The sequence below is a fragment of the Natrix helvetica genome, assembly GCF_964273705.1.
Source record: "Natrix helvetica genome assembly, chromosome: 2".
In the NCBI taxonomy this organism is placed as follows: Eukaryota; Metazoa; Chordata; class Lepidosauria; order Squamata; family Natricidae; genus Natrix; species Natrix helvetica.
This window is the reverse complement of record NC_138552.1, coordinates 290966739-290992913: the sequence shown is the minus strand read 5'-3', so window position 1 is coordinate 290992913 and position 26175 is coordinate 290966739. Positions and strand designations below refer to the sequence as shown.

The following is a 26175-nucleotide window of genomic DNA, read 5'->3' as shown; positions in this document are numbered from 1 at the left end:
CATTTCAAGGAAGTTGCCTACAAAAGCAATAATCGATTGCTTTGTACGGATAAAGGAGAATATTTGTAGCTCGGGATTGAAATGAGAGGTCCGTGGTGCTTTCGGAGCTTGGCTGTTTGCTTGCAGATTTTTCATTACCCAAACTAGGTAACGTGATCTGTGCTAGCAAGGATGTTACCTAGTTTAGATAATGAAGCGCCTGCAAGAACACAACCCAGCTCAGAGAGCCCCAAGGACCCCGATTGCTTTGTGATTTTGATGAAGTTTTATGTGAATTTATCTTGATAAATCCTACTAATAAATATACTTTCTTCCTGGGGAGGAAAGCTATGGCAAAGCTAGACAGCATCCTAAAAAGCAGAGGCATCCCCCTGCCAACAAAAGTGCATCTAGTCAAGGCTCTGGTTTTCCCAGCTGCAATGGATGGCTGTGAAGGTTGGACCATAAGGAAGGCTGAGGGCCAAAGAATGGAGGGCTTTGAACTCTGGTGCTGGAGAAGACTCCTGCATTGAGTCCCTTGGACTGCAAGGCCATCCAACCGGTCAGTCCTAGAGGAGATCCACCCTGACTGCTCTTTAGAAGGCCAGATCCTGAAGGGGAAACTCAAATCCTTTGGCCACCTAATGGGAAGGAAGGACTCCCTGGAGAAGAGCCTCATGCTGGGAAAGATGGAGGGCAAAAGAAGAAGAAGGGGATGACAGAGAATGAGGTGGCTGGATGGAGTCACCGAAGCAGTCGGTGTGAGCTTAAATGGACTCCAGAGGATGATAGAGGACAGGAAGGCCTGGAGGAACGTTGTCCATGGGGTCACGATGGGGTGGACACAACTCCGCAACTAACAACAACAATAAATACATGTTAACCCTGTTATTACATTACTGTATGAATACTGAAGATGGCATCAGGACTGATTCAGAAATAACACATTTTGTCTTTTACAAGGAGTCCTCAACTTACGACCACTATTGAGCACATTTCTGTTGCTAAGCAAAACATTTGTTAAGTGAGTTTTGCCCCACTTTATGACCTTTGTTGCCTCAGGTCAGCAACAACCTTTCTTGCCAGAGTTGTTAAGTGAATCGCAGCAGTGGTTAAGTTAGTAACCTGTCTGTTCAGTGAATCTGGCTTCCCCATTGGCTTTGCTTGTCAGTAGGTCAGAAAAGGGGATCGATCACATGATCCCAGGACACAGCGACGGTCATACATATTACCCAGTTTCCAAGCGTCTGAATTTTGATCATGTGACCATGGGGAGGCTGCAAAGGTCATAAGTGTGAAAAATGGTCATAAGTCTTTTTCTTAATGCTGTTGTAATTTGGAATGGCCACTAAAGGAAGTGTTGTAGGACTACCTGTATTTAGAATATAGAATATAACGGGATTGGAAGGGACTTTAGAAGTCTTCTGGTCCAACTTCCTGCTCAGGCAGGAATAACGAGACCATTCCAGACAAATGGTTATCCAGGATCTTCTTTTTAAAAAGTGGCACGCAGAGCTCTCTCTCATGGCCCCAGCTCAGCTCCACCACCCACAGCGGCTAGCTGATTTTTGGGTCTCTGCCGTGCATGCACAGGGGGCAGGGCGCATGTGGGAGATGCACATGCATGTGGGGAGGTCGCATGCGCAGGGGGCTGGGGGGAGCACCGGAGGGTGCAGCAACACCCCACCCCCCTTGCAGCCTGTTTTTGGTCCCAGGAGGCTGCAGGGAGGCGTACTAGGCCCAAAATGGGGCGCGGGGGTTGCGCCGCGCTTTCGGCACGCGACGACAAAAAGGGTTAGCCATCACTGCCTTAGGTCAACCTCCTTGCTCAAGCAGGTTGGCCCTATAACAGGGGTGTCAAACTCAAGGCCCGGGGCCCGGATTCAGGCTTTGGCGTACTTAGATCTAACCTTTGGGGCTACCCTGGAAACAGGAAAGGACCGTCCCGCAGTGCCTCTCCCAACGAAAACGGAGCTCAGGAGGGCTGCGTGTGTCCCTCCCGAGCTCCGTTTTCGCTGGCAGAGGGTTGCAGGAGGCTATCGCAGCTGAAAATGGAGCTCGGGAGCCCTTTTTCGCTGGCAGAGCGCTCGGGTCACTACACGCGCCCCCAAAACGAGTGACATTGAGCTGGCCACGCCCACCTTACACACACACACCCAGGTCAAACACAACCCTGATGCGGCCCTCAATGAAATCGAGTTTGACAGCCCTGCCCCTCTAAGATTCCAGACAAAAGGCTGTCCTATCTCTTCTTAAAAACCTCCAGAAAGGCAAATGTGGATCCTTCGGCTCCAAAGCATTCTACCCCATACATCCCTACGACCAATCCGCTCACACAGGGAGGGTCTCCTCCAGGTACCCTCCGCTACACAATGCGGGCAGGCGGTGTCCAGGAGTAGGGCCTTCTCTGTGATGGGCCCAACCCTCTGGAACGAACTCCCCTCTGATATTAGAACTACTGTTGATCTCCGCTCCTTCCGTAAGAAACTCAAGACCCACCTGTTCCGACTAGCCGGCCTGGCCTAATTGTAATCACAAGTACAATCTCTTACTGACCTTCCTGGATGGCTTTTTTAATATTGTAAATTTTGGGGTTTTAATTTGGTTTTAGACCGTTTTTAACTAGAAATGAGTTCGGGCATTATACAGACCGTATGTTTATGTTGGTTGTCTACTGTTTTGTTGTTCCTGCTTTGTTGTTTTATATGTACTGACTGTACACCGCCCCGAGTCCCTGCGGGGAGAGGGGGGCGGTATATAAATTTAATAAAACTCAAAACTCAAAAAGCGAAGATCCATAAAGCAAGTTTCTCTCGATTACCTGCTTCGACTGATGCTCGCCTGCCAGCGCTTTAAGCAAAGTTGTCTTTTCTACTTAATATCTGACATACTTTACGGTGCAGCAATGCCAAGAACTGATGCTGGGCTTTTCTTTAGAGAAAACAGATGTTCCAGCGCGTAAATTGCAGCAGTTGTGAATTATTACTGTGTCAGTAAATTTGCAGGTGCCTAGTTTATAGACTCCATTTCCCTGCACAGGGTTGTGTAGCAGATGCTAAGAACGATACTATAAAGTCCTCCTTGTAATCCCTTGAAACCTGGCACAGCTGTGCATTCGTTCAGCTTCAGTTCCAAAGGGTGCATTTGAACATGCATTGGATTGCATTGTTTTTCTTCATCTGGAGATGCCTCTCTTGCCACAGCGACTGACTCAAGGTGGAAAACAACATTTCAAATTAAAACAACAATAGACGTAGTGTAAATGCAACTTAATATAACAAAACATTGTGAAAAGAATTGTGGAATGTGGTGTTGTCATTCCTTTCTAGAAGTCCAAGGTCATCTTTTGTCTCTGTACCTCTGCACCTGACCGGAACTAGATGGGTGGAGATGCCAGCGTAGCCGAAGAAGATTGGACCATGTGATGGATTGATGGATGTGGGGATAAGATCCTGAACTTTCAAGTGGGTGGAATCCCAGAAAGCTTTTAGATTTGGGATTACACAGTTTGTTGCCAACACGTCTGCCTTATTAAATTGGAACTTTAAGGATAGTTCTGCCTTGGACGCTGATTTAATTCTGCATGATATTTGGAACGCTGACAAAGAGCTTAGCATGCCAAGTTCGTTATCACAGGACAATCCTTTATCTCTTAATCATCCAGGCTCAGGGCCTCTGCTGCTTTAAGCCCAAACCTGTCCCATAAAACTGGGCAGGCATTGATCTCTTGTGTTAATTTTCAAGGCATTGAAAGTGCAGGTGGTAGTCCTCGACTTACAGCCATTTCGTGACCCTTCAGAGTTAAAACGGCACTGAAGAAGCTGACTTTTCACGCTAGTGACCGTTGCAGCATTCCCATGGTCATATGATTAAAACTGGGATGCTTGGCAACGGGCATGTGTTTATAACGGTTGCAGTCTCCCAGAGTTCCTGCGATCCCCCTTTGCAACAGTCTGACACACAAAGTCAATGGGGGGAAGCATGATTCACTTAGCAACCACATGACTTGGTTTGAACAAGTCAGTTTCCCCGTCTTCATTCTTTACATACTTTCTAAATCAGGCCAGCTTTGTGGATTGGGGAGGGGGGAGAGAAAGGAGGGGAGTGTGGCTGTTTGGAGAATGCAGCTTAGGAAAGATTAGAGCTGGACTACTCTTCCAGGTATGCTCCAATGCATTGCAGTACAGGTAGTCCTCGACTTACGGCCACAACGAGCCCAACATTTCTGATGCTAAGCAAGACAGTTAAGTGAGTTTTGCCCTACTTTACGACGTTTCTTGCCGCAATTGTTAAGTTAGTCACATGAATCTGGCTTCCCCATTGACTCTGCTTGTCAGAAGGCATGTATACCTCACCTGTGGGTGGGTTATCCCCAGGATTGGTCACAGCTAGAATTGACACAGCACTTAAAGGCGCTGTCAGCTGGAAAGCTGACAACCTGGGTTTGAAACCGGAGGGCCGCATGACGAGGTGAGCGCCTGTTCTTTGCTCCAGCTCCTGCCCACCTAGCAGTTCCAAAGCATGCAAATGCAAGTAGATAAATAGGTACCCCATCGATGGGAAAGTAACAGCGGTCCACGCACTTGGTATACAGGTAGTCCTCAACGTACGACCACAATTGATCCCAAAATCTATGTTGTTAAGTGAGAAATTTGCTAAGGGGGTTTTGCCCCATTCTTGGACTTTCCTTGCCACATTTGTGAAGTGGATCAGTGCAGTCGTGAAATTAGTAACAGGGTTGTGAAGTCAAATCTGGTTTCCCCTTGTGACGTTTGCTCGTTAGAAGATCATCAAAAGAGGATCACGTGACCTTGGGACACTGCAACTGTCATAAATAGGAGTCAATTGTCAACCATCCAAATGTAAATCACGCGACTACGGGGATGCTGCAACAGTGGATTTCACATTTTGTTACCACCGGTTTGCCCCCCCCCGCTCGCGCCCACCCCTCCTGTGCATGCGCCCGATCACAAAAACATGCATAAATGGGACAGCCTAGAGCAGGGGTGTCCAAACTTGGCAACTTTAAGACTTGTGGACTTCAACTCCCAGAATGGCTGGGGAATTCTGGGAGTTGAAGTCCACAAGTCTTAAAGTTGCCAAGTTTGGACACCCCTGGCCTAGAGCCAGGGTGGTGGACGGGCCCACCCACAATTTCCGCAACCAATTCGGGCGAACTGGTCCGAACCGCCTGAATATCACCTCTGGTTGTAAGTGTGAAAAACGGTCATGTCACTTTTTTTCAGTGATGAACTTTGAATGGTCACTAAATGAACTGTTGTAAGTCGAGGGCTACCTGGATAGTCATGCCAGCCACATGAGCATAGAAATGTCTTTGGGAAACGCTGATTCCCTTGGTTAAGAAATGGAGATGAGCATCTCCCCCCTAGAGTTGGGCACCACAGGTCAAGGGGACAACTTTTATCTTTAAAGTTGGCAACTTGTTATGCCAAAAGAGCTGCTGGTCGTGCAAGGTTTTCAATTGTGCTTATGGTTTTTTTTTTTCCTGTCTTCCTTTTGGGCTGAGATGTCCTTGTAAATTGGGAATATTTCAAGTGAATGTGTTAATGCCGAAAAAAACCGATTTCAGCTTGCATTTGAAAGCTTCTGTGAACTTCTCAATGTATCTTCTTGGTTCCCATCTATTAAAGAAAGCTACCGTATTTTTTGGAGTATAAGGCGCACCTTCCCTCCTCTAAAAGTGGGTGAAAATTTAGGTGCATTTTATAGACTGAATACAGGCATTTATGGCCTCCCGAACAGTTTGCGTGTCGCATTTTCGCCCTCACCAGCCCCCAGAAGCAATCTACACAGCCCGTTTTTGCCAAAAATTGGCCCGTTTTGGGGCTCCCAAACCCTCCACCTGTCACCTTCCCAGCCCCCAGAAGCACTCCAAAAACAGGTGCGTTTTTTGCAAAAACAGGCCGTGCAGAGCAAAACTATTTTTTTTCTTGTTTTCCTCCTGTAAATTTAGTTGCGTCTTATAATTTGGAAAATACGGTATTTAAACACTTGCTAGAATGGCTACCAATCCTAAGCGACCATGTACAATGTAAATGTGGGTTTTTCTCCTAATAAGGGGGTTGCATGCCAGGGAGGCTTTTTAAATTTGCCAATGAATCAGTCGTAATGTTCTGAAAGGGAGCTCAACACCTGCATTTGAAAGCCGGTTTGCCTAGAAGAAAACACTCTTGAATTTAAGCTTTTTTCTTCCTTGTGGAAAGCAACGTCTCCAAAGCGGGTTTTCTATTTTCTATTGGATTCCAAGGAGGACAAATTCAAGAATTCAAGATACTGATAGAAAAGAGCATTTGTAGCTCAGGGTTGAAAGGAGGGGTCCTTGGTGCTCTCTGAGCTGGGTGGTTTTCTTGCAGACGTTTCATGACCCAGCTAGGTAACATCATCAGAAAGATGCGTGGAAGCCATCTTTTACATTGGGCCTTCAGGCCTGCCACTGACAATTCCCAGATGAGAAGGATCACAAGATGTAGTTCTGGAATGCCAGCCTCAGGTCAGCAACAACCTTTCTTGCCACAGTTGTTAAGTGAATCACTGCAGTTGTTAAGTTAGTCACCTAATTGTTAAGCGAATCTGGCTTCCCCATTGATTTGGCTTGTCCAAAGGTGAACTTCGTGTGAGCCCAGGACTCTGAACCCGTCATAAATATGAACCGGTTGCCAAGCCCCTGAATTTTGATCATGTGACCATAGAGATGTGGCAACGGTCATACGTGTGAAAAATGGTCATAAGCCACTCTTTTCCAGGAGTGGGATTGAAAAAGTTTAGCAACCGGTTCTCTGCCCAGTTGCTGGGTGGGCATGGCCATGGGGGCATGGCCTACTCAGCCTCCTGTACCACTGGGGGGGGGGGAATTGGATATTTTTTTTCAAGCCTCCGGGAGGCCGAAAACGGCCTTCCCCCAGGCTCCAGAGGCCGGAAACAGGCCTGTTTCTGGAATTCCAGAACTTCCAGGAGTCCCGTTTTTCGCCCTCCCTACGTTCTGCAATTACCTGGCATGATGAACGGACTGCGTGGAGACTCCGTTGAGGGGCAGGATGGGTGGGGCGGGGCCAGCCACTACTTCCAACTACTGGTTCGGCGAACCAGATGTAAAATTCGCCCGAACTAGTCCAAACCAGCTGAATCCCACCCCTGCTCTTTCTACTGACGTAACTTCAAACGGTCACGGAAAAGAAACTCTGATAAGTTGAGGACTACCCGGTAAGCCCCAAGAAAGAGACCAGCAGGAATGAGAAGGTCACACGCCCACGATCTCCAGACCAAGCGTGGCTGCAGATCTCCGATTCTCTTTCATAACAGAATGGAACAGAACCAGTTAGTTGTTCAAAAAGATAATATTTGTGCTCTCCCGGCAGTTATCCGCTGCTGTAGAATTTCGTTCCTCCCGTCCTCCTTGCTCTTTCTTTTTTCTTTTCATTTTGAGGCAGGGGGTATAGATAATTTGTAAAGTCTTTATGGCCCGAGACATGACAGCTTTTATTATTGCTGGGATTGCAAGCCGGAAAATGGCCATAGCAATACGCATTCCATTAATTATTAAGGACAGTAAATCTTAAGAAGATTAAAACCTGGCATCTCCCGCAAACAGAGCCGGCATTGTGGGGGAGAGAGAGAGATTTGCTTCTGCCCCATCTCGGTTAAGGTTTTTTTTTTTAAATGGTTTAACATTCTGCAATAGAGATTGGAACTAAAATTCTTTTCATCTGTGCCAGCACATGGTGGGCTGAAAGAGAAATAATTATTTACAAATCATGTAGTTGTTGCTGGCATATGAGAATCTGGTTCTAGGTTTTGGCTGTATCTCAAAAGGCAAAAAAAAATAATCCTTTTTTTTCTTGTGGGTGTTCAACTCACAATATATTTATATTTATTATTGGTGCATATATTCAGATGTTAGCAGCGCAGTTGGCCTTCTGGAAAAAGATCAAGTGTATTCCGAAGGCTTCTTCTACATCAGGTCCATGTACCAAATTTGACAGTATTTATAGTTTTACTAGCTGGATACCCGTGCTTCGTGACAAAACGATATGATCGGGATTTGCAGGAAAAATTTGGTTCATGATCCGTTGACTCAGTGGTGGTCGGTGATTGAAACACATAAGGGAATATCGCTCCCGCCGCCTTGAGTCCGGAAGCAGTTCCATAGGTGGAAGGCGTAGACATTTGGTGAGGTACCGACATTTAGTAATGTAAGGAGCCCCAGATTGCTCCTGAGTGAAGGAGTGGAATGTCTGCCAATTTGAACTGAGGTAACGGAATGTGAGGCAACTGGCAGTTGAAACAGAGTCATTTTCAGGTGGGGAAGGGGAGTAGAATGTCTAACTCCTTAGCATCAGAGTGTGTTAATCTCTACATATATATACTGTATAAGAAAGACTAATGATCTGATGGTCATTTTGAAAAATCCTCTCTCAGCAAGCACCTAGAAGCCAAGAGGAACATATGTGCCAAATTTCAAGTTTGTAGGCTTTATGGTTCTGGAGATTTCATGATGATGCGTCAGTGGTATTTTGCTTTTATATAGAGAGATTCATTTTATAATATGACATACAAAAAGAATACAAAAGCAAATATTAGGGAAATTAGGAAAGGAAAAAGGGAAGCGAATAGTGGGGGAAAGCAAGAGAAAAAGAAAAAAAAAGTCACTTTCGACTCCTTTGGTGCAGTAAAATAAGGCATTAAAATCTATCCTCAACTTTTTACTTTTTCATGATAATAGAAACTAGCCGTTTGTATAACAACAAATCTATCTAATCGGTAAAACCCAAAATCAAAGTTTCATTTTTTTCACCACCTCAAGCACAAAGTCCAGAAGTGGTTTCCAAATAGAAATGAAAGGATTTGTATTTTGTTTCTTTGTTCAAAGCAGTAAATCTAGACATCTCTGCTAACTCCATCAGTTTTTGCAACCCTTCATCCCTTGTGGGGATCGAGGTGATCTTCCATTTCAGGTCCTTGTAACCGATGAGAATTTGCCCCTCCGGGGTTGGGAACCTTTCATTTTGTTTGCCGTCCGTCCTTCAGCAACCAGAATGGGAGGCAAGTAGTCCTCGGCTTACGGCCATCCTTGATCCCAAAATATCTGTTGCTAAGGAAGACGATTGTTAAATGAGTTTCGCCTCATTTTATGAACTTTCTCCCCACAGTTGTTAAGTGAATCTCTGCATTTAACGTAGTAACATGGTTGTTAAGCGAATCTGACTTCCCGATGGACTTGGCTTGTCAGGCGGTCGCAAAGCGGGGTCACATGACCTTGCGACACTGCAACTTTCATAAATACATGCCAGTTGCCACGTGTCTGAATTCACAGGGAGGCTAAAATGGTCCTAAGTGTGAAAAACGGTTATAAGTCACTTTTTTCAGTGCCTTTGTAATTCCGAACAGCCACTGAATGGTGGCAAGAATGGTGCGATGGCCTAGAAGTGGAGCTCTCGCCTCACAATCAGGAGGCTGTGAGTTCAATCCTAGGTAGAGGGCGATATTTCTCTCTCTGGGCACCATGAGAATATATCTGCTGAATATAACTCCGCATTGGTGACAGGAAGGGCATCTGGCCAGTAAACACTCAGCTCCATTCAGTTGCACAGACTCCGCTGCACAAGGGATTATGGGGACATTAAAAGATGATGAAGATGATAATGATGATGAGCAAGGCTCTGTTTTAGGCCCAGTCCTCTTTAACATCTTCATCAATGAATTGGATGAGGGAATAAATGCGGAACTCATCAAATTTGCAGATGATACCAAGCTGGCAGGAATAGCCAACACTCCAGAAGATAGGCTTAAGATACAGAAGGATCTTGACAAACTTGAACATTGGGCACTATCTAATGAAATGAAATTCAATGGTGAAAAGAGTAAGGTTCTACATTTAGACAACAAAAACGAAATGCAAAAGTACAGTATAGGTGGTACCTTGCTCAACAGTAGTAACTGTGAAAGGGATCTTGGAGTCCTAGTGGACAACCATTTAAATTTGAGCCAGCCGTGTGCAGCAGCTGCCAAAAAAGCCAACACAGTTCTAGGCTGCATCAACAGAGGGAGAGAATCAAGATCACGTGAAGTGTTAATACCACTTTATAATGCCTTGGTAAGGCCACACTTGGAATACGGCATTCAGTTTTGGTCGCCACGATGTAAAAAAGATGTGGAGACTCTAAAAAGAGTGCAGAGAAGAGCAAGAAAGATGATTAGGGGACTGGAGACTAAAACATATGAGGAACAGTTGCAGGAACTGGGTATCTCTAGTTTAATGAAAAGAAGGACTAGGGGAGACATGATAGCTTTGTTCCAATATCTCAGGGGTTGCCACAAAGAAGAGGGAGTCAAGCTATTCCCCAAAGCACCTGAGAGCAGGACAAGAAGCAATGGGTGGAAACTAATCAAGGAGAGAAGCAACTTAGAACTGAGGAGAAACTTCCTGACAGGTAGAACAATTAATCAGTGGAACAGAAGTTGCCTCCAGAAGTTGTGAATGCCCCAACACTGGAAGTCTTTAAGAAGATGTTGGATAGCCATTTGTCTGAAACGGTTTAGGGTTTCCTGCCTAGGCAGGGGGTTGGACTAGAAGACCTCCAAGGTCCCCTCCAACTCTACTATTGTATTGTATAGTAGAAAGTGATGACTAAACGAATGGTTGTAAATCGAGGACTGCCTGTATATGAACTTCAAGGTCTGAATTGCCATTTCCTTGAAAATTAGAGGCATGTGCCGATTTCTCAGGCTTACTTGGTGATAGATGGTAGGAAAAAGGGAAACTGCAATAGCTAACCTAAGGCCAGAAATACAGGTTATCCTCGACTTACAACAGTTCACTTAGTGACCATTTGAAGTTACAACGGCACTGCAAGAAGTGACTCATTTTTCAGACTTTATGACCATTGCAGCATCCCATAGTCACGTGATTTACATTCAGATGCTTGACAACTGACTCACATTTATGATGGATGACATATCCCGGAGTCATGTGACCATCTTTTGCCACTGTTTCCGACAAGCCAAGTCAACAAGGAAAGCCTGATTCACTTAACAACCGGGTTACTAATTTAACAACCGTAGTGATTCACTTGGCAAGAAAAGTCGTAAAACGGGGCAAAATTCACTTAACTAATTTCTCACTTAGCAACATACATTTTCGGCTTCATTTGTGGTCATAAGTTGAGGACAAACTATAATTCTAAAACACGACAGCCAAAGAAGTGTGAATTGAATGACCGAGGAGAAATGTACATTAGCTGAAAAGGCCACAGGAGAAAAATCAGACGGCTTTATTGTTTAGCTCCCTTTTTAATGGTTAGCCTTGTTCTGAACCCGGATCAAAAGTTTAATCAGTAAATTAATTTCAAGAGCCCTGGGGAATTCTGGGAGTTGAAGTCCACACCTCTTAAAAGTTGGCCAGATTGAGAAACACGGCTCTCAACGTTGCTTTTCAGGAATCCGCTAAATAACACCAGCGATTGCATCCCTTCCACAATATTTATGAAGCTTCAATATTTAATTCGATGTAAGAGCCTCGTTCTGGGAAGGAGTCTATCCCTCATCCAGCTCCGTAGCTAACGGCTGTGCAGTTCATTCCCCACTGAAAGGCAATATCACACAGATGCCAATGAGTTGGAAGAGAAACAGCTGATTGCGTGTTTTAAGTTTAGGAACTAGGCGCAGGCTGCATATCATTTTCATAAGTTATGTCTGAGGCTGGGCAGGAGCTGCTGGATTTGGGTTTGTCTAGTCCAGCGATGGCGAACCTTTTTTGGATCGCGTGCCATAAGTGGGGGGGAGTGCAGGGGGGGTGTATGCGGGCGTGCCGCACCCATAATGCAATGCGCGACTCCCAGTGCGTGCACTACAGGCGCTCCCCCTCCCATTTTTACATGCTTTTTTCACCCTCCCCAGGCTCCAGAGGCTTTATAGAAGCCCGGGGAGGGCGAAAACAGCCTCCCCCACCCCCCTGGACACCCTTGGGAGGCGTCAGCCAAGCTTCCGGACAGTCCCTGAAGCCTTTGGAGCGCTCAAAACAACCCTCCGAGCAAACCGGATTTCCGGCAGCCCAGGAGGTGATTGTTTGGGGGCATTAGTGTTTTATATCCAGGAAAATTGGGGATCAAGAAGGATTCTTTTCATCTCACGGTTGAGAACTCCCGTTTCAGATTCATATCATAGTGCCAATGAGCAAAGTTCCTGTAGAGCTGAAAGAAATACCGCGAATATTTTAGCCATGAAACTGAAAAATGAGTATTCTGGGGTGTTACTTTTTAAATCCTGTTTTATTCCTCCATCTACTTGGTTCAAAATTCTGAACGGAGGCAGTTTTGAAATGCTGAGTCTCAACAGAAGAATTGTGTAGGGAGAAATTCTTTAGGTGCTGTCAATTAGGCAAAATATACATGTATGAAAATGTCTATTGGATTGGAGTTGAAAGATTGTGCTGGTGTTGTGGCCCGTCAGTGGCCAGCAGAGCTGGCAGCAGATTCGGACAGTGAGGAGGTTGGGGAGGAACCTGGGCCAGTCCTGGAGTCTGGGGAAGGCTCTGATGAGGGCTCTGTGTCGGAGGCAGAGAGGGGACCAGGGCCATATGCCGGTTATCAGCTGCTTTCAGAGTCAGACATCAGTGAGGCAGACAAACAGCTGGAGCCTGTTCCCAGTGTGCGCATGCACAGAGTTGCCAGACGAAGGGAACAGCTAAAGAACAAGGGTTGACTTGGGAGTAAGGACACAGATGGATGGTGAATAGCCCCTCCCATAGGGAATAGAGGAGCAAAAGGGGAGTGGAGTTTGCAGGAGACAATTAGTTCACACAATTGGTTTGTGACTCTCCGAGACTCCTTGCCAGTTTGGAGATATCAGCCTGGCAGCTCTCCAAGCCAGATAAGGTCTGTGACTGTAAATCCTCCCTTGAATGACTTTGCTGGATGTGAATGAGCAGAATTCACGGTAAATTAATAAAAAGGTGTTTTGTCAGGACAAGGAGTTTGCTTCACGCTCTTGGGAAGCCTCAGTCAGAACATCTGGGAATGAATAAATAGTTCTCAACCTATGACCACAATTGGGACCAGAATTTCGGTGCCCAGGCAAAGCAGTTGTTCAGTGAATCCCTTCTGATCTCATGACCTTTTTGCCATGGTTGTTAAGCAAATCACTGCAGTTGTTAAACAAATCATGCTGTCATTAAGCAAATCTGATGTCTCCCATTGAGTTTGCCGGTTTGCAAGCTGGCTGGGAAAATCACGAATAGTGATCACATGACCCCAGGGTGCTACAACTTTCATAAATACAGGCCGGTTGCCATTTCTATAAGGACAAATCTATCTATCTACCAAAGTCAAAATTTCATTTTTGTTTTAATCTCAAGCAGAAAATCTAGAAGTCATATCTACGTGAAAAACATACTTAAATATATTCTCTTCTTTAAATAAAAACGATCCCTCTAATCATTCCTGCTTTGTCTTCCTTGCTATGGTGATAGTATGTATTTCTATTTGCACCTCATAATAATTTGGGAGCTATCACCATTTTTATTAATAAAGTTCACTATATTCTTTCAAATTCTTTGAACTTACCGGGAGAAATACTCTAGAACTCTAGTTATATACTAGTATGTAAAAGTGAAAAGTTGAGTTTTTGTCTTGTAGTGTGCTAAAAAAGTCGGATGCCGTCCCCCCCCCTTTTTTTCGTTTATCCCTCACATCTTCTTTTCCTCTCTCCTTTCCTTTAATTTCTAATTTTTCTTTGTATTTTATATATTAAATAAATAAATAGATATCTAAATGTATGCCGGGTGCCAAGCACCCAAATTTTCTTCCTCTGATGGTGGGGATGCTACAACCGATCTTAGATAACTTTCTTTAGTGCTGTTGTAACTTTGAACAGTCGCTAGAGAATCATTGTACATTGAGGACGACTGTAGTTTATTCTTCATTCAGACTTTTGAGGAAGACCCAGCAGTATGTTCAGAGGTGGTCAACCTCATAGGTAGAATACGGTCTCTAAGATGGACAAGTGGTTGAGTTTGCCTTGTGAGACAATGGTCTGGGGATGTCTTAACCTCCCTCTCTTTTTTTCTATTTGAATACTTACAATACAATACAATAGCAGAGTTGGAAGGGACCTTGGAGGTCTTCTAGTCCAACCCTCTACTTAGGCAGGAAACCCTATACTGTTTCAGACAAATGGCTCTCCAACATTTTCTTAAAGACTTCCAGTCTTGGGGCATTCACAACTTCTGGAGGCAACTTCTGTTCCACTGGTTAATTGTTCTAACTGTCAGGAAGTTTCTCCTCAGTTCTAAGCTGCTTCTCTCCTTGATTAGTTTCCACCCATTGCTTCTTGTTCTGCCCTCAGGTGCCTTGGAGAATAGTTTGACTCCCTCTTCTTTGTGGCAACCCCTGAGATATTGGAATATACTGCTATCATGTCACCCCTAGTCCTTCTTTTCATTAAACTTAAAGCAAGGGTGTCAAAACACGATTTCATTGAGGGCCGCATAGGGGTTGTGTTTGGCCTCGGAGAGAAGGGGTGGGCGGGGCCAGCTTGACATCACTTGTGTTGTTACCTGTGATGGCCCGAGTGCTCTGCCAGCGAAAATCGGCTCGCGAGTTCCGTTTTCGGCTGTGACAGCCTCCTGCAACACTCTGCCAGCGAAAACAGAGCTCCATTTTCACTGGCAGAGGCACGCGGTCTGGTCCCTTTCTGTTTCCAGGGTAGCCCCATGAGCCAAATCTAGGCACCCCATGGGCTAGATCCGTCCCGGGGGTTTGGGTTGGAGACCCCTGAGTTAAGGAGTGCAAAGAGTTCTTATTTAAAACAAATGTGTCTAATTCCTCTCCTTCCCTCTCTCTTTTGTTCAATATAGTGACGGACGTAGAGCTAAAACGGCTGAAAGATGCCTTCAAGAGGACCTGCGGACTCTCGTGTTACATGAGCCAACAATGCTTCATTCGGGAAGTTCTCGGAGATGGAGTTCCGCCAAAGGTTGCAGAGGTAATTACTCTTCCATCCCTCCATCTCCTGCACACACACACACACACACACACACACACACACACACACAAACCCAATCCACCCACTGCAGAAATCAGTGTTTTAAAACATTTCAAGTGAACAACACAACACAAGTGAAGAAGCATTTGGAATAGAATAGAATAATAAAGAAGTTAGAAAAGAATAGAAAAGAAATTAGAATAGAATAGAATAGAAATTAGAATAGAGTAGAAATTAGAACAGAAATTAGAATAGAGTAGAAATTAGAACAGAAATTAGAATAGAAAAGAAATTAGAATAGAATAGAGTAGAATTGAAAATAGAATAGAAAAGAAAAGAAATTAGAATAGAAATTAGAATAGAATAGAAATTAGAATAGAATAGAAATTAGAATAGAATAGAAATTAGAATAGAATAGAATTGAAAATAGAATAGAAAAGAAATTAGAATAGAATATAAATTAGAATAGAATAGAATAGAAAGAATAGAATATAAATTAGAATAGAATATAAATTAGAATAGAATAGAATTGAAAATAGAATAGAATAGAATTGAAAATAGAATAGAATAGAATTGAAAATAGAATAGAATAGAATAGAATAGAAATTAGAATAGAATAGAATAGAATTGAATAACAGTTGCAAGGGGCCTTGGAGGTCTTCTAGTCCAACCCCCTGCTTAGGCAGGAAATCCTACATCACTTCAGACAAATGGTTATCCAATATTTCACAGAAGAGATATTGGGGTTTGTCTCCACAGAGCCAAAGCAAGATCCCCTTCTTTTGATACTGCAGGGCATTTTTCAGCGTTGAACAGCTCAAGGACAAAACAGATCCCCTTGCCTTCTTGTACGTAAAAATAATTTGTCATTCACATTTGCCTGCCACCTGGCAAGCTGGCTGAATTTTAAATCTTCATTAAACTTATTTGCCAGGTATGCAGGTCACAGATGGGCTCAGATATTAGTTGAACCAGTAAGTTCAGATCTCTGGAGAAGGTCTTTCTTTGTTCATGTCAGAAGCACGTACAAATTATAGACATATAACATTCAACACTGAGTGAATAAAATAGGTATAAAAGAGGCCATGGGAATATAAAAAGCTAAAGGTTTCCCTGTCAGTTGTATCCAACTCTAGATGTGCCCAGCTCTGTTTCTTGGCCGAGGGAGCCAGCATTGTCCAAAGACATTTTTCATGGTCATGTGGCCAGCACGATTATATGCCGAGGTACATGGAATGCTGTTACTTTCCCACTGAAGTGGTACCTACTAATCTACTCTCATTTGCATGTTTTAGAATTGCTAGGTAGCCAGGAGCTGGAGCTGGAGCAAGTGATGGGAGCTCACCCCATTGCTCAGAGCTCGGGTCTTGAACCTGAGCTGTCAATTCTCCAGATGACAAACTCAGCATCTTTAACCAATGAATCATTGGTTCATAGAAACATAGCCCATATAAAAAATATGTAGAATAAATAGTATTAAAACTAAATAACATTTGCTGGGTATTCGGCCCACGCTGGTAGCATTGCTGGGTGTCGAGCCAGGCTGATACAGCCGAGATGGCACAGTGGTTAGAATGCAGTACTGCAGGCTACGTCTGCGGACTGCTGACTGCCTGAAATTTGGCAGTTCAATTCTCACCAGGCTCAACGTTGACTCAGCCTCCCATCCTTCCAAGGTGGGTAAAATGAGGACCCAGATTATTGGGGGCAAGAGGCTGACTCTGTAAAACCACTTAGAGAGGGCTGTAAAGCACTGTGAAGCGGTATATAAGTGCTATATTGTTCTGCCTTCCTTCCTTCTTCCCTCCCTCCCTCTCTCACTCCTTGCCTGTCTGGAAGCACAGGGGTTAGAATGCTGCAGTGCAAGCTAACTCTGCCCATAGCCAGGAGTTCGATCCTGACCGGCTCAAGGTTGACTCAGCCTTCCATCCTTCCGAGGTGGGTAAAATGAGGACACAGATTGTTGAGGGCAAGAGGCTGACTCTATAAACCACTTAGAGAGGGCTATAAAAGCACCGTGAAGCGGTATATAAGTGCTATATTGTCCTTCCTTCCTTCCTTCCTTCCTTCCTTCCTTCCTTCCTTCCTTCCTTCCTTCCTTCCTTCCTTCCTTCCTTCCTTCCTTCCTTCCTTCCTTCCTTCCTTCCTTCTTCCCTCCCTCCTGACCGGCTCAAGGTTGACTCAGTCTCCCATCCTTCGGTAAAATGAGGACCCAGATTGTTGGGGGCAAGAGGCTGACTCTGTAAGCCACTTAGAGAGGGCTGTGAAAGCACTGTGAAGCGGTATATAAGTCTAAGAGCTATTGCTATTTTCTCTCGCCAGCATGAGGTCTTCCTTCACACATATTGAAGGATATTGTATGCACCATAGTATATGTGAGATGCATTGTTCTTCTCTACATTCGCGCAGAGTATCTTCTATAGCAGGGGTGTGCAAACTTGGCAACTTTAAGACTTGTGGACTTCAACTCCCAGAATTCCCCAGCCGGCTGGGGAATTCTGGGAGTTGAAGTCCACAAGTCTTAAAGTTGCCAAGTTTGGACACCCCTGTTCTATAGGGAAGCCCCATTTTCTTAGATTGTCCTTGGACCTCCCTACCCCGGCGTGCAGTCTATTTCGCTATTTGTTTAGCGGTTCTGGAGAGGGTTATTACACTGGATGGTTGCTTAACTGTGCCAGCTTTGTCCTGGATTTTCTTTGCTGTCACAGCCTAGAGAATACGAATTGATCCTTTATTTGGCCTTTTGTGCCTTGGCTTCAGGGATCACTATGCGAATGGCAAAACCTAACATTTGATTGACCAGTTAGTTCGTTACCTGCTATTTGAAAGGATATTTCTGTCAAGTCAAAAATGCGATCTCATGCGAGCTTGTTGCTTTTACGTGTCATGGGTCAATTATAACCTTATGTATTTTGCGCCTTTGGGAATTTTTTTTTTTGGTATTATCTAACTGTCAGGAAAGGCTTTTCAATATCATGATGGATACATTTTCTTATATACTCGGCTAGTGCTGGGGAATATTAAATCCTCCAGGTTTAGGGCTGTAGAGGTTCTGAAGATACGTTCTAAAGCAGGGGTGTCAAACTTGATTTCATTGAGGGCTGCATTAGGATTGTGTTTGACTTTGGGGGTGTGAAGGGACCATGGCCAGCTCGATGTCACTTGTACAATACAATACAATAGCAGAGTTGGAAGGGATCTTGGAGGTCTTCTAGTCCAACCCCCTGCCTAGGCAGGAAACCCTATACCGTTTCAGACAAATGGCTATCCAACATCTTCTTAAAGACTTCCAGTGTTGGGACATTCACAACTTCTGGAGGCAACTTCTGTTCCACTGATTAATTGTTCTAACTGTCAGGAAATTTCTCCTTAGTTCTAAGTTGCTTCTCTCCTTGATTAGTTTCCACCCATTGCTTCTTGTTCTGCCCTCAGTTGCCTTGGAGAATAGTTTGACTCCCTTGTGTTGGGGATGCCTTTGGTCCTAAGTTTCATTTTTGGTTGTGTCAGCCTCCTACAACCCTCAGCCAATGAAAACGGAGCTTGGGAGGGTTGTGTGTAGAGGCACCGCGGGCCGAACCTTCCCTGTTTTCAGGTCGGCCCTGTGGGCCAGCTCTAAGCACCCCAAGGGCCGAATTCGGCCCACGGGCCTTGAGTTTGACACTCCTGTTCTAAAGGGCCAGGTTGGGGACAGATTATAATGGAGAAAGTCTACCTATGTGGTCACTAAGGGTTGACACCAACTTGATGGCACATAATCTAAACTTCAGGATTCTATGTGAGTCATTTTGGCCTCAGGTCAATAGATGTTATCATTCAATCTCAATGGAATATTTCCAGGTTAGGGTTGAATCCTTGGTGCTCTCTGAGCTTGGTTGCTTTCTTGAAGACGTTTCATTACCCAACTAGGTAACATCATCAGTGCTAGAAAGGAGTTGGGCTTCTCCCTGTTAATATATAAGTGGCTTGCCCTGAGTGTTGGTGGGAGTTCTTGGTTGTTCCTTGTTTAGGCTATTGCTCACTACTAGCTTATTTGTCTGAATTGGTAGTTCCTTGATTGGGGCATTGTTTGTTTCTTAATTGTTGGTCAACATTAGCCCAGGAGGAGCTGGAAGGCTTACTCATCAGAGGTGGTATTCAGCCGGTTCGGACCGGTTCACCCGAACCAGTAGCGGAAATCGCGGGTGGACCTGCCCGCCCACCCCGGCTCTATGCCGTCCTATTTTGGCACGTTTTTGAGGCCAGGTGCATGCGTGGAAGGCGCACGCGAGAATAAAGCACATATGTGGAAGGCCGGATGCATACGCGGAAAACCGGCAGTAACAGAATGTGAAACCCATCACTGCCACTCATGTTACTAGGTGGCTGTGGGATATAGATCAAAGCTAATTTGCAAGATCATTCTAAGCATCTTGCCTTATTTTTCATTTGCTCTCTGTGGCTACTAATCAGACGTTTATTCATTAACTACCCCTTTATTCCTGTTGCATTCACTTAATTCTCTACCCTCATTCTCTGTGTAACATTTCTTGGGCAAAGCAGCTAATTCTTTCCTCTGCTGTCTCCTGTTATAATAGTGTCAGCCCCATTAAATAACCCAGCCAGGAAATCAACTCAACAGGAAAGAGTAAAAATATATTTGATTGTATGTATTGAATTGAGGGGGTTCTTGGTGCTCACTTAGTTGTTTTCTTAAAGACGTTTCATTACCCAAATTAGGTAACATCATACAATAATACAATAGTAGAGTTGGAAGGGACCTTGGAGGTCTTCTAGTCCAACCCCCTGCCTAGGCAGGAAACCCCATACCGTTCCAGACAAATGGCTATCCAACATCTTCTTAAAGACTTCCAGTGTTGGGGCATTCTCAACTTCTGGAGGCAACTTCTGTTCCACTGATTAATTGTTCTCACTGTCAGGAAATTCCTCCTCAGTTCTAGGTTGCTTCTCTCCTTGATTAGTTTCCACCCATTGATTCTTGTCCTGCCTTTGGGTGCCTTGGAGAATAGCTTGACTCCCTCTTCTTTGTGGCAACCCCTGAGATATTGGAAGACTGCTATCATGTCTCCCCTAGTCCTTCTTTCTCTTAAGCTAAAGATACCCAGTTCCTGCAAGTGCTAGGAGAGAGTGCTGTTTATATATAGTGCCTTGCCCTCTCAGTGTTGGTGGAGTGTTCTTGGTGGTTCTTCCCAGAGATCAACAGGCACATAGAGATTAACAACATCTACACACCATTCAAAAGAGATTATCAAAAAGCCAAAGAGGAAACAAGAGGACCAAAAGACTCCCTCACCAGCAATCAATTTCCAGATAAGCGGAAATCAACACCAAGATCAACACTGGACCAACTATCCATGCTGATCAGTGCATTCCTGTGGAATGTCTGCCTTATTTACTCTTCTCTAGCTTTGTCCAGTCTGTTTTGCGTGCTTGGATGTAATTCTTGTGCCCTGAAAACATAACAGCACAAATTGTAATAGCGCTTAGGCTTATATATCGCTTCACGGCCCTCTCTCTAAGTCAGTGATGGCGAACCTTTTTTGACTCGCGTGCCATAAGTGGGGGGAGCATAGGGGGGCTGTGTGCAGGCGTGCCGCACCCATAATGCAATGTGTGACCCCCCCAGTGCGCATGCACGCACTACAGGTGTTCCCCCATTTTTACATGCTTTTTTCGCCCTCCCCAGGCTCCAGAGGCTTTATAGGAGCGTGGGGAGGGCAAAAACAGCCTCCCCAGACGCCCTCCAAAGGCTTGAGGGACCTTCAGGAGGCTTCCCTGAAGCCTCCGGAGCAGTTAAAACGACCCTCCGAGCAAACCGGAAGTGCATTCCTGAAGTGCATGCGCGCTGGCCAGCTGACAGGGCAACGCCTCGAGTGCCCTGACAAATGGCTCTGTGTGCCACCTGTGGCACGCATGCCATAGGTTCGCCATCACTGCTCTAAGTGGTTTACAGAGTCAGCCTATTGCCCCCCAACAATCTGGGTCCTCATTTTACCCACTTCAGAAGGTTGGAATGCTGAGCCAACCTTGAGCCTATCAGGACCGAACTTCTGGCAGTGGGCAGAGTTAGACTGCAACAGCAATAGCACTTAGACCAGCGTTTCTCAACCTTGGCAACCTTGAGATGGTTGGACTTCATCTCCCAGAATTCTCCAGCCAGCAAAGCTGGGGTTTGTCACATGAACTTTACTCCCTAGGACAAAAATTACTTATTTCTAGGGTAGAAATTACTTCTTTAATTACCAGGAAGCAAAGCTGGCTGGGGGCTTCTGGGAAGTGAAGTCCAACCATCTTAAGGTTACCAAGGTTGAAAAAATAAAACTGACTTAGACTTCTATACTGCTTCACGGTGCTTTACAGCCCTCTCTAAGCGGTTTACAGAATCAACACATTGCCCCCAACCTTATTCTGGGTCCTCATTTTACTGGCCTTGGAAGGATGGATGGCTGAGTCAATCTTGAGTCAGTAAGGATCGAACTCCTGGCAGTGAGCAGTGAGTTAGCCATGATGACGGAGAAGTACTTTTTTATGATTTAAAAAAAAATCCTTAAACACTTTGGCTTCCATTTCTTTCTCTTCACTGTCCTGCTGGAGCGGAAAAGTCACTCAGGTTTTAGGGAAGAGAAGGTGGTTGTTTCAGAGTGTGCCACTTGAATGGAAGCCTTATGTCTTGCCTCTTTTATTTGTGCATTTCCATTTAATCTCTACAATTTTTTTTTAATAACAAAGTTTTATTGGTTTTTTTAATATTTTACAAAGGGAAAAGGTAGAGGATAGGTTACAAATTTTGGCAACTGCAGTGTGCGGTAGGTGCGCCCCCCCTCCATACTCATAGTATACATTTGCACATAGTTCATTATTAGATAGTAACATAATAACATATCGTCAGCATGTAAGTTCAGTTAATAATTTCGATCAGTTTATGTCAGGTGTATTTTCTTACTCATTTTTGTGATCTGAGCTTTCTCGATGTTGCCCTATCTCCCCCCGCCGACAGAGCTCCGGCCCCTCCCGTGTCCTGTGTATCTGGTGGAGGATCATCAGGTTTTTCTAGGAGTAGTTTGTTTTTTTCCATAAAGGCCTGCGCCTCTATGGGTGTATTAATTCTAACTCTTGTCTCCTCCCAGAATATTAGCATGCCTTCAGGCATCAACCATCTAAACCACACCCCCTTCTGGTATAATTTATTCGCCAATTGCGAATAGCTTTTTCTTAGCTTTTTTCTAATCTCTACAATTTTTTCAGTGCCAGTCGGCAAGAGCTTTCAAAAGCTGGGTCAGCAGCTCAGAAGTCTGTCTAGAGAATTGTTAAGAAGGGCTTTTAGAGCACATATCAGATTGTTGCAGACCAGGCTGACTGGCACTGTTGATCCACGAAATTAGAATAGAATAGAAAATAGAGAATAGAAAATAGAAGAGAAGAGAAGAGAAATAGAAGCGAATAGAAGAGAAGAGAAATAGAAACAGAATAGAATAGAATAGAATTCTTTATTGGCCAAGTGTGATTGGACACACAAGGAATTTGTCTTTGGTGCAGATGCTCTCAGTGTACATAAAAGAAAAGATACATTTGTCACTAAGGTGCAGCACTTAATGATAGTCATGGGGTACAAGGATACAAGCAACGAAGTTGCAGTCACACAGTCATAAGTGGGGAGAGGTAGATACTAGGAAGGAAGAGAATAATAATAATAGTAATGTATTCTTGGTAAATTATTGACAGTGTTGTGGGAATTAGTTGTTTAGCAGAGGGGTGGCATGGGGGGAAAAACTGTCCTTGTGTCTAGTTGTTCTGGTGTGCAGTGCCCTATAGCGTCGTTTTGAGGGCAGAAGTTGAAACAATTTATGCCCAGGATGCGAGGGGTCTGTAGATATTTTCACAGCCCTCTTTTTGACTCATGCAGTGTACAGGTCCTCAATGGAAGGCAGGTTGGTAGCCATTTTTTTTTCCGCACTTTTATTTATCTGTTGAAATCTGTGTCTGAAGTCTTGTTGGGAGCCAAACCAGACAGCTAGGGAGGTGCAGATGACAGACTCAGCAATTCCTCTGTAAAACTGTATCAGCAGCTCCTTGGGCAGTTTAGGTTTTCTGAGTTGGCGCAATTGCTGTTTGCCTACGGGGCAAAATGGGATGTTAATCTTGAGTATCTTTCTTCTAGTGATCAGATACAGGTGCTCATGGCAAAACTACTTTTTTTAAAAAAAAAAATCTTGCCTTTAGGACAGCAATACAATCTGCAAATCCGTGGGGTCCTTGAGAGCCTTTCTTTGGGGGGGGGGGGGGGTGTCTACGAAGTTAAATGAATAAATAAATAATTCCAAAGCTCCTCAGGGTTTATTTCTAATGCAGTAAAACATCAAGTAGATTTAATCTGCAGAAGCCAAATCTTTTTGAGGCCCTCCCTCTATCGTTTCTAAGAACCTTAAGGGGTTCTGAGACCCAAATGTTTTGTGAACTGCTGTCATCTAGTCCAACCTCCCCGCTCAAGCAGGAGACCCTATGCCTGTGATGGCGAACCTATGGCACCCGTGCCACAGGTGGCACATGGAGCCATTTTTTTTAGGGCACGCGAGGCGCCCTGTCAGCTCCGGCCAGCTGACTTCGGCGTTGATTTTTGGCTGTTTTTTTGCCCTCCGGAGGATTCACTGAAGCCTCCGGAGGGCGAAAAACAACACAATGCGCAAAGCGGAAGTTCTGGAGCGGACTTCCGGTTTGCACGTTGGGCGTGTGTGCATAGAATTATGCATGTGGGCCTGCGCATGACTTCCCCCTGCCCTCCCGCCTCTTTTGGCACGTGATGGGAAAAGGTTAGCCATCACTGCCCTACGCCATTTTTGACAGATGGCGGTCTAATCTTTCCTTGAAAGCTTCCAGTGATGAAGCTCACACAACCTCCGAAGGCAACTTCTGATCCATGGGTGGATTGCTCTCCCTGTCAGAAAATTCCTCCATATTTCCAGGTTGAATCCCCCCTTGTTCAGTTTCCATCCCTTATTCCTTGTCTGGCCTTCGGGTAGTTTGTAGAATAGCTTGACCCCTTCCTCTCTGTGAAAGCCCCTCAAATACTGGAAGACTGCTATCCTGTCTCCCCTGATCCTTCTCTTCACTAGACTAGCCATGCCCAGTTCCTGCAATCGTCCTTCATTAGCTTTCGTTATCTTCATTATATTAGGTTCTGCACGAGCAGCCATCCCCTCTCCTGCTGCTGCTAGTTTTCCAGGCCTATAAAGGTTGGGGACCATTACCTTAGAGCAGGGGTGTCCAAACTTGAGAACTTTAAGACTTGTGGACTTCAACTCCCAGAATTCCCCAGCCAGCCATGCTGGCTGGGGAATTCTGGGAATTGAAGTCCACAAGTCTTAAAGTTCTCAAGTTTGGACACCCCTGCCTTAGAGGATAATCATCTGCATTAGGAATCCATTAATGCAGCAGATTTTGTCTATATTTCTGGGAATATTGATCCTTTCTGATGGAAAATTAACTTCTGGGTCTGAAAAAAAAGTCTCTGCTCTTGGCGCACTTGATCGTATTCCCTAGCAATCCTAGTTAGACATGGTTCCTAATCGGAGGTGGGTTCCTACCAGTTCGGACTGATTCGGCTGAGTAGGTAGTAACTCGGCCACCCACCAGTGCTATCGGCGGCGTTCTGGGTGCTGCCATCTTGTTTTTGTTTTTTTGCTTCTGTGCATACGCAGAGCAAATTTTTCACTACTGTGCATGCGTGCACCTGAGCAAACCGGCAGTAAAGGAATCCGGAACCTACCCCTGTTCCTAATGCAGAAAGCAGAAGTACATAAACCATGCGCTTTCCCTGTTAAATCTTCCCTTGCCTGAAATCAGGGGTGGGCTTCAAAAATGTCAGCAATGGGTTCTCTGCCTAGTTGCTGGGTGGGGGTGGCCATGGTGGGCGTGGCCTAGTCAGCCTCCTGCACCATGGCGGGGATGGGAGGGCGTTTTTGTCTTTCCCAGGCTCCGGAGGCTTTCCTCGAGCCTCTGGGTGGGCGGAAAACTGCCTCCCCCAGGCTCCAGAGGCGTTTCCGGAAAATCCATTTCCCCCCCTCTCCGAGCCTCCGTGCGGGCCCTGCACTTAAGCTCGCATCCAAAATGACCCGCATGGAGACTCCTAGGAGGGGAGAGGTGGGGTGGGATGGGCGTGGCCAGCCAGAGGTGGGATTTGGAGGTTCTCCAAACCGGCCATAACATTCAGCCGACCCCTGCCTGAAATCTCGAATTGCAAATCCATTTACTTGCCGTTTGTGGTGCAGGAAAGATTCCTAGTCCAAATCACTTTACAGGTAATCCTTGAGTTACAATAATGTGTTTAGTTCAAAGTTAAGTTGGCATTGAAAAAAGTGACTTATGGCCATTCCCCCCCTTTACGATGTTGCAGTATCCCTGTGGTCACAGGATCACAATTCAGATGCTTGGCAACTGGCATGTATTTATGACGGTTGCAGTATCCTGGGGTCATGTGATCCCCTTTTGTGACTTTCTGACAAGCACAGAGTGGGGATGCCAGGTTCACTTAAGAACCATGTGACTATCCTAAAGGTGCTTTATTTTTGAAGAGGCAACTGGACTTTCTGGTTTGTCTTTGAAGACGTTTCCCTTCTCATCCAAGAAGCTTCTTCAGCTCTGACTGGTTGGCGGGGAATGGAAGGATTTATACTCCTTGCAGACAGCTGGTCATTTGCATCCTTTTTAGAGAGTTGTTGAGGCTTCCTGAAGTTTTATCTGTGTCTTCAGGGTCACCTGAGTGCTGCAAATGGGTGTGGAGCCTTCCTGGAACTGTTGAAAGGACTGTGTTGTAGATTGGAGATAGTAGTTCCAAGAAGTTCCATGCTGGCTGGGGAATTCTGGGAGTTGAAGTCCACAAGTCTTAAAGTTCCCAAGTTTGGACACCCCTGCCTTATACAATATACAATAGCAGAGTTGGAAGGGACCTTGGAGGTCTTCTAGTCCAACCCGCTGCCTAGGCAGGAAACCCTATACCAGTGATGGCGAACCTATGGCACTCGTGCCACAGGTGGCACGCGGAGCCATTTGTCAGATGTTCCTCAGCTAGCTGGCTGGGGAATTCTGGGAGTTGAAGTCCACAAGTCTTAAAGTTCCCAAGTTTGGACACCCCTGGATTAAGAGAAGACTCCATCTCCCCCGCCCCCTGCTCATCTTGCTCCTTTCCTCCCCCATCTTTTAAATTGT

General features: G+C 45.1%; 1 protein-coding gene across 9 annotated transcripts in view; it reads left to right on the top strand.

Annotated features, from left to right (window-relative positions):
• Positions 1-26175, top strand: part of USP32 (ubiquitin specific peptidase 32) — a 228881-nt gene that overhangs the window by 50639 nt on the left and 152067 nt on the right. For all 9 annotated transcript variants that reach the window (XM_081945370.1, XM_081945367.1, XM_081945371.1 and 6 more), the window contains exon 2: positions 14849-14976. In XM_081945370.1, coding sequence (XP_081801496.1) covers positions 14849-14976 — 128 coding nt within the window. The remainder of the gene's footprint in view (positions 1-14848; positions 14977-26175) is intronic.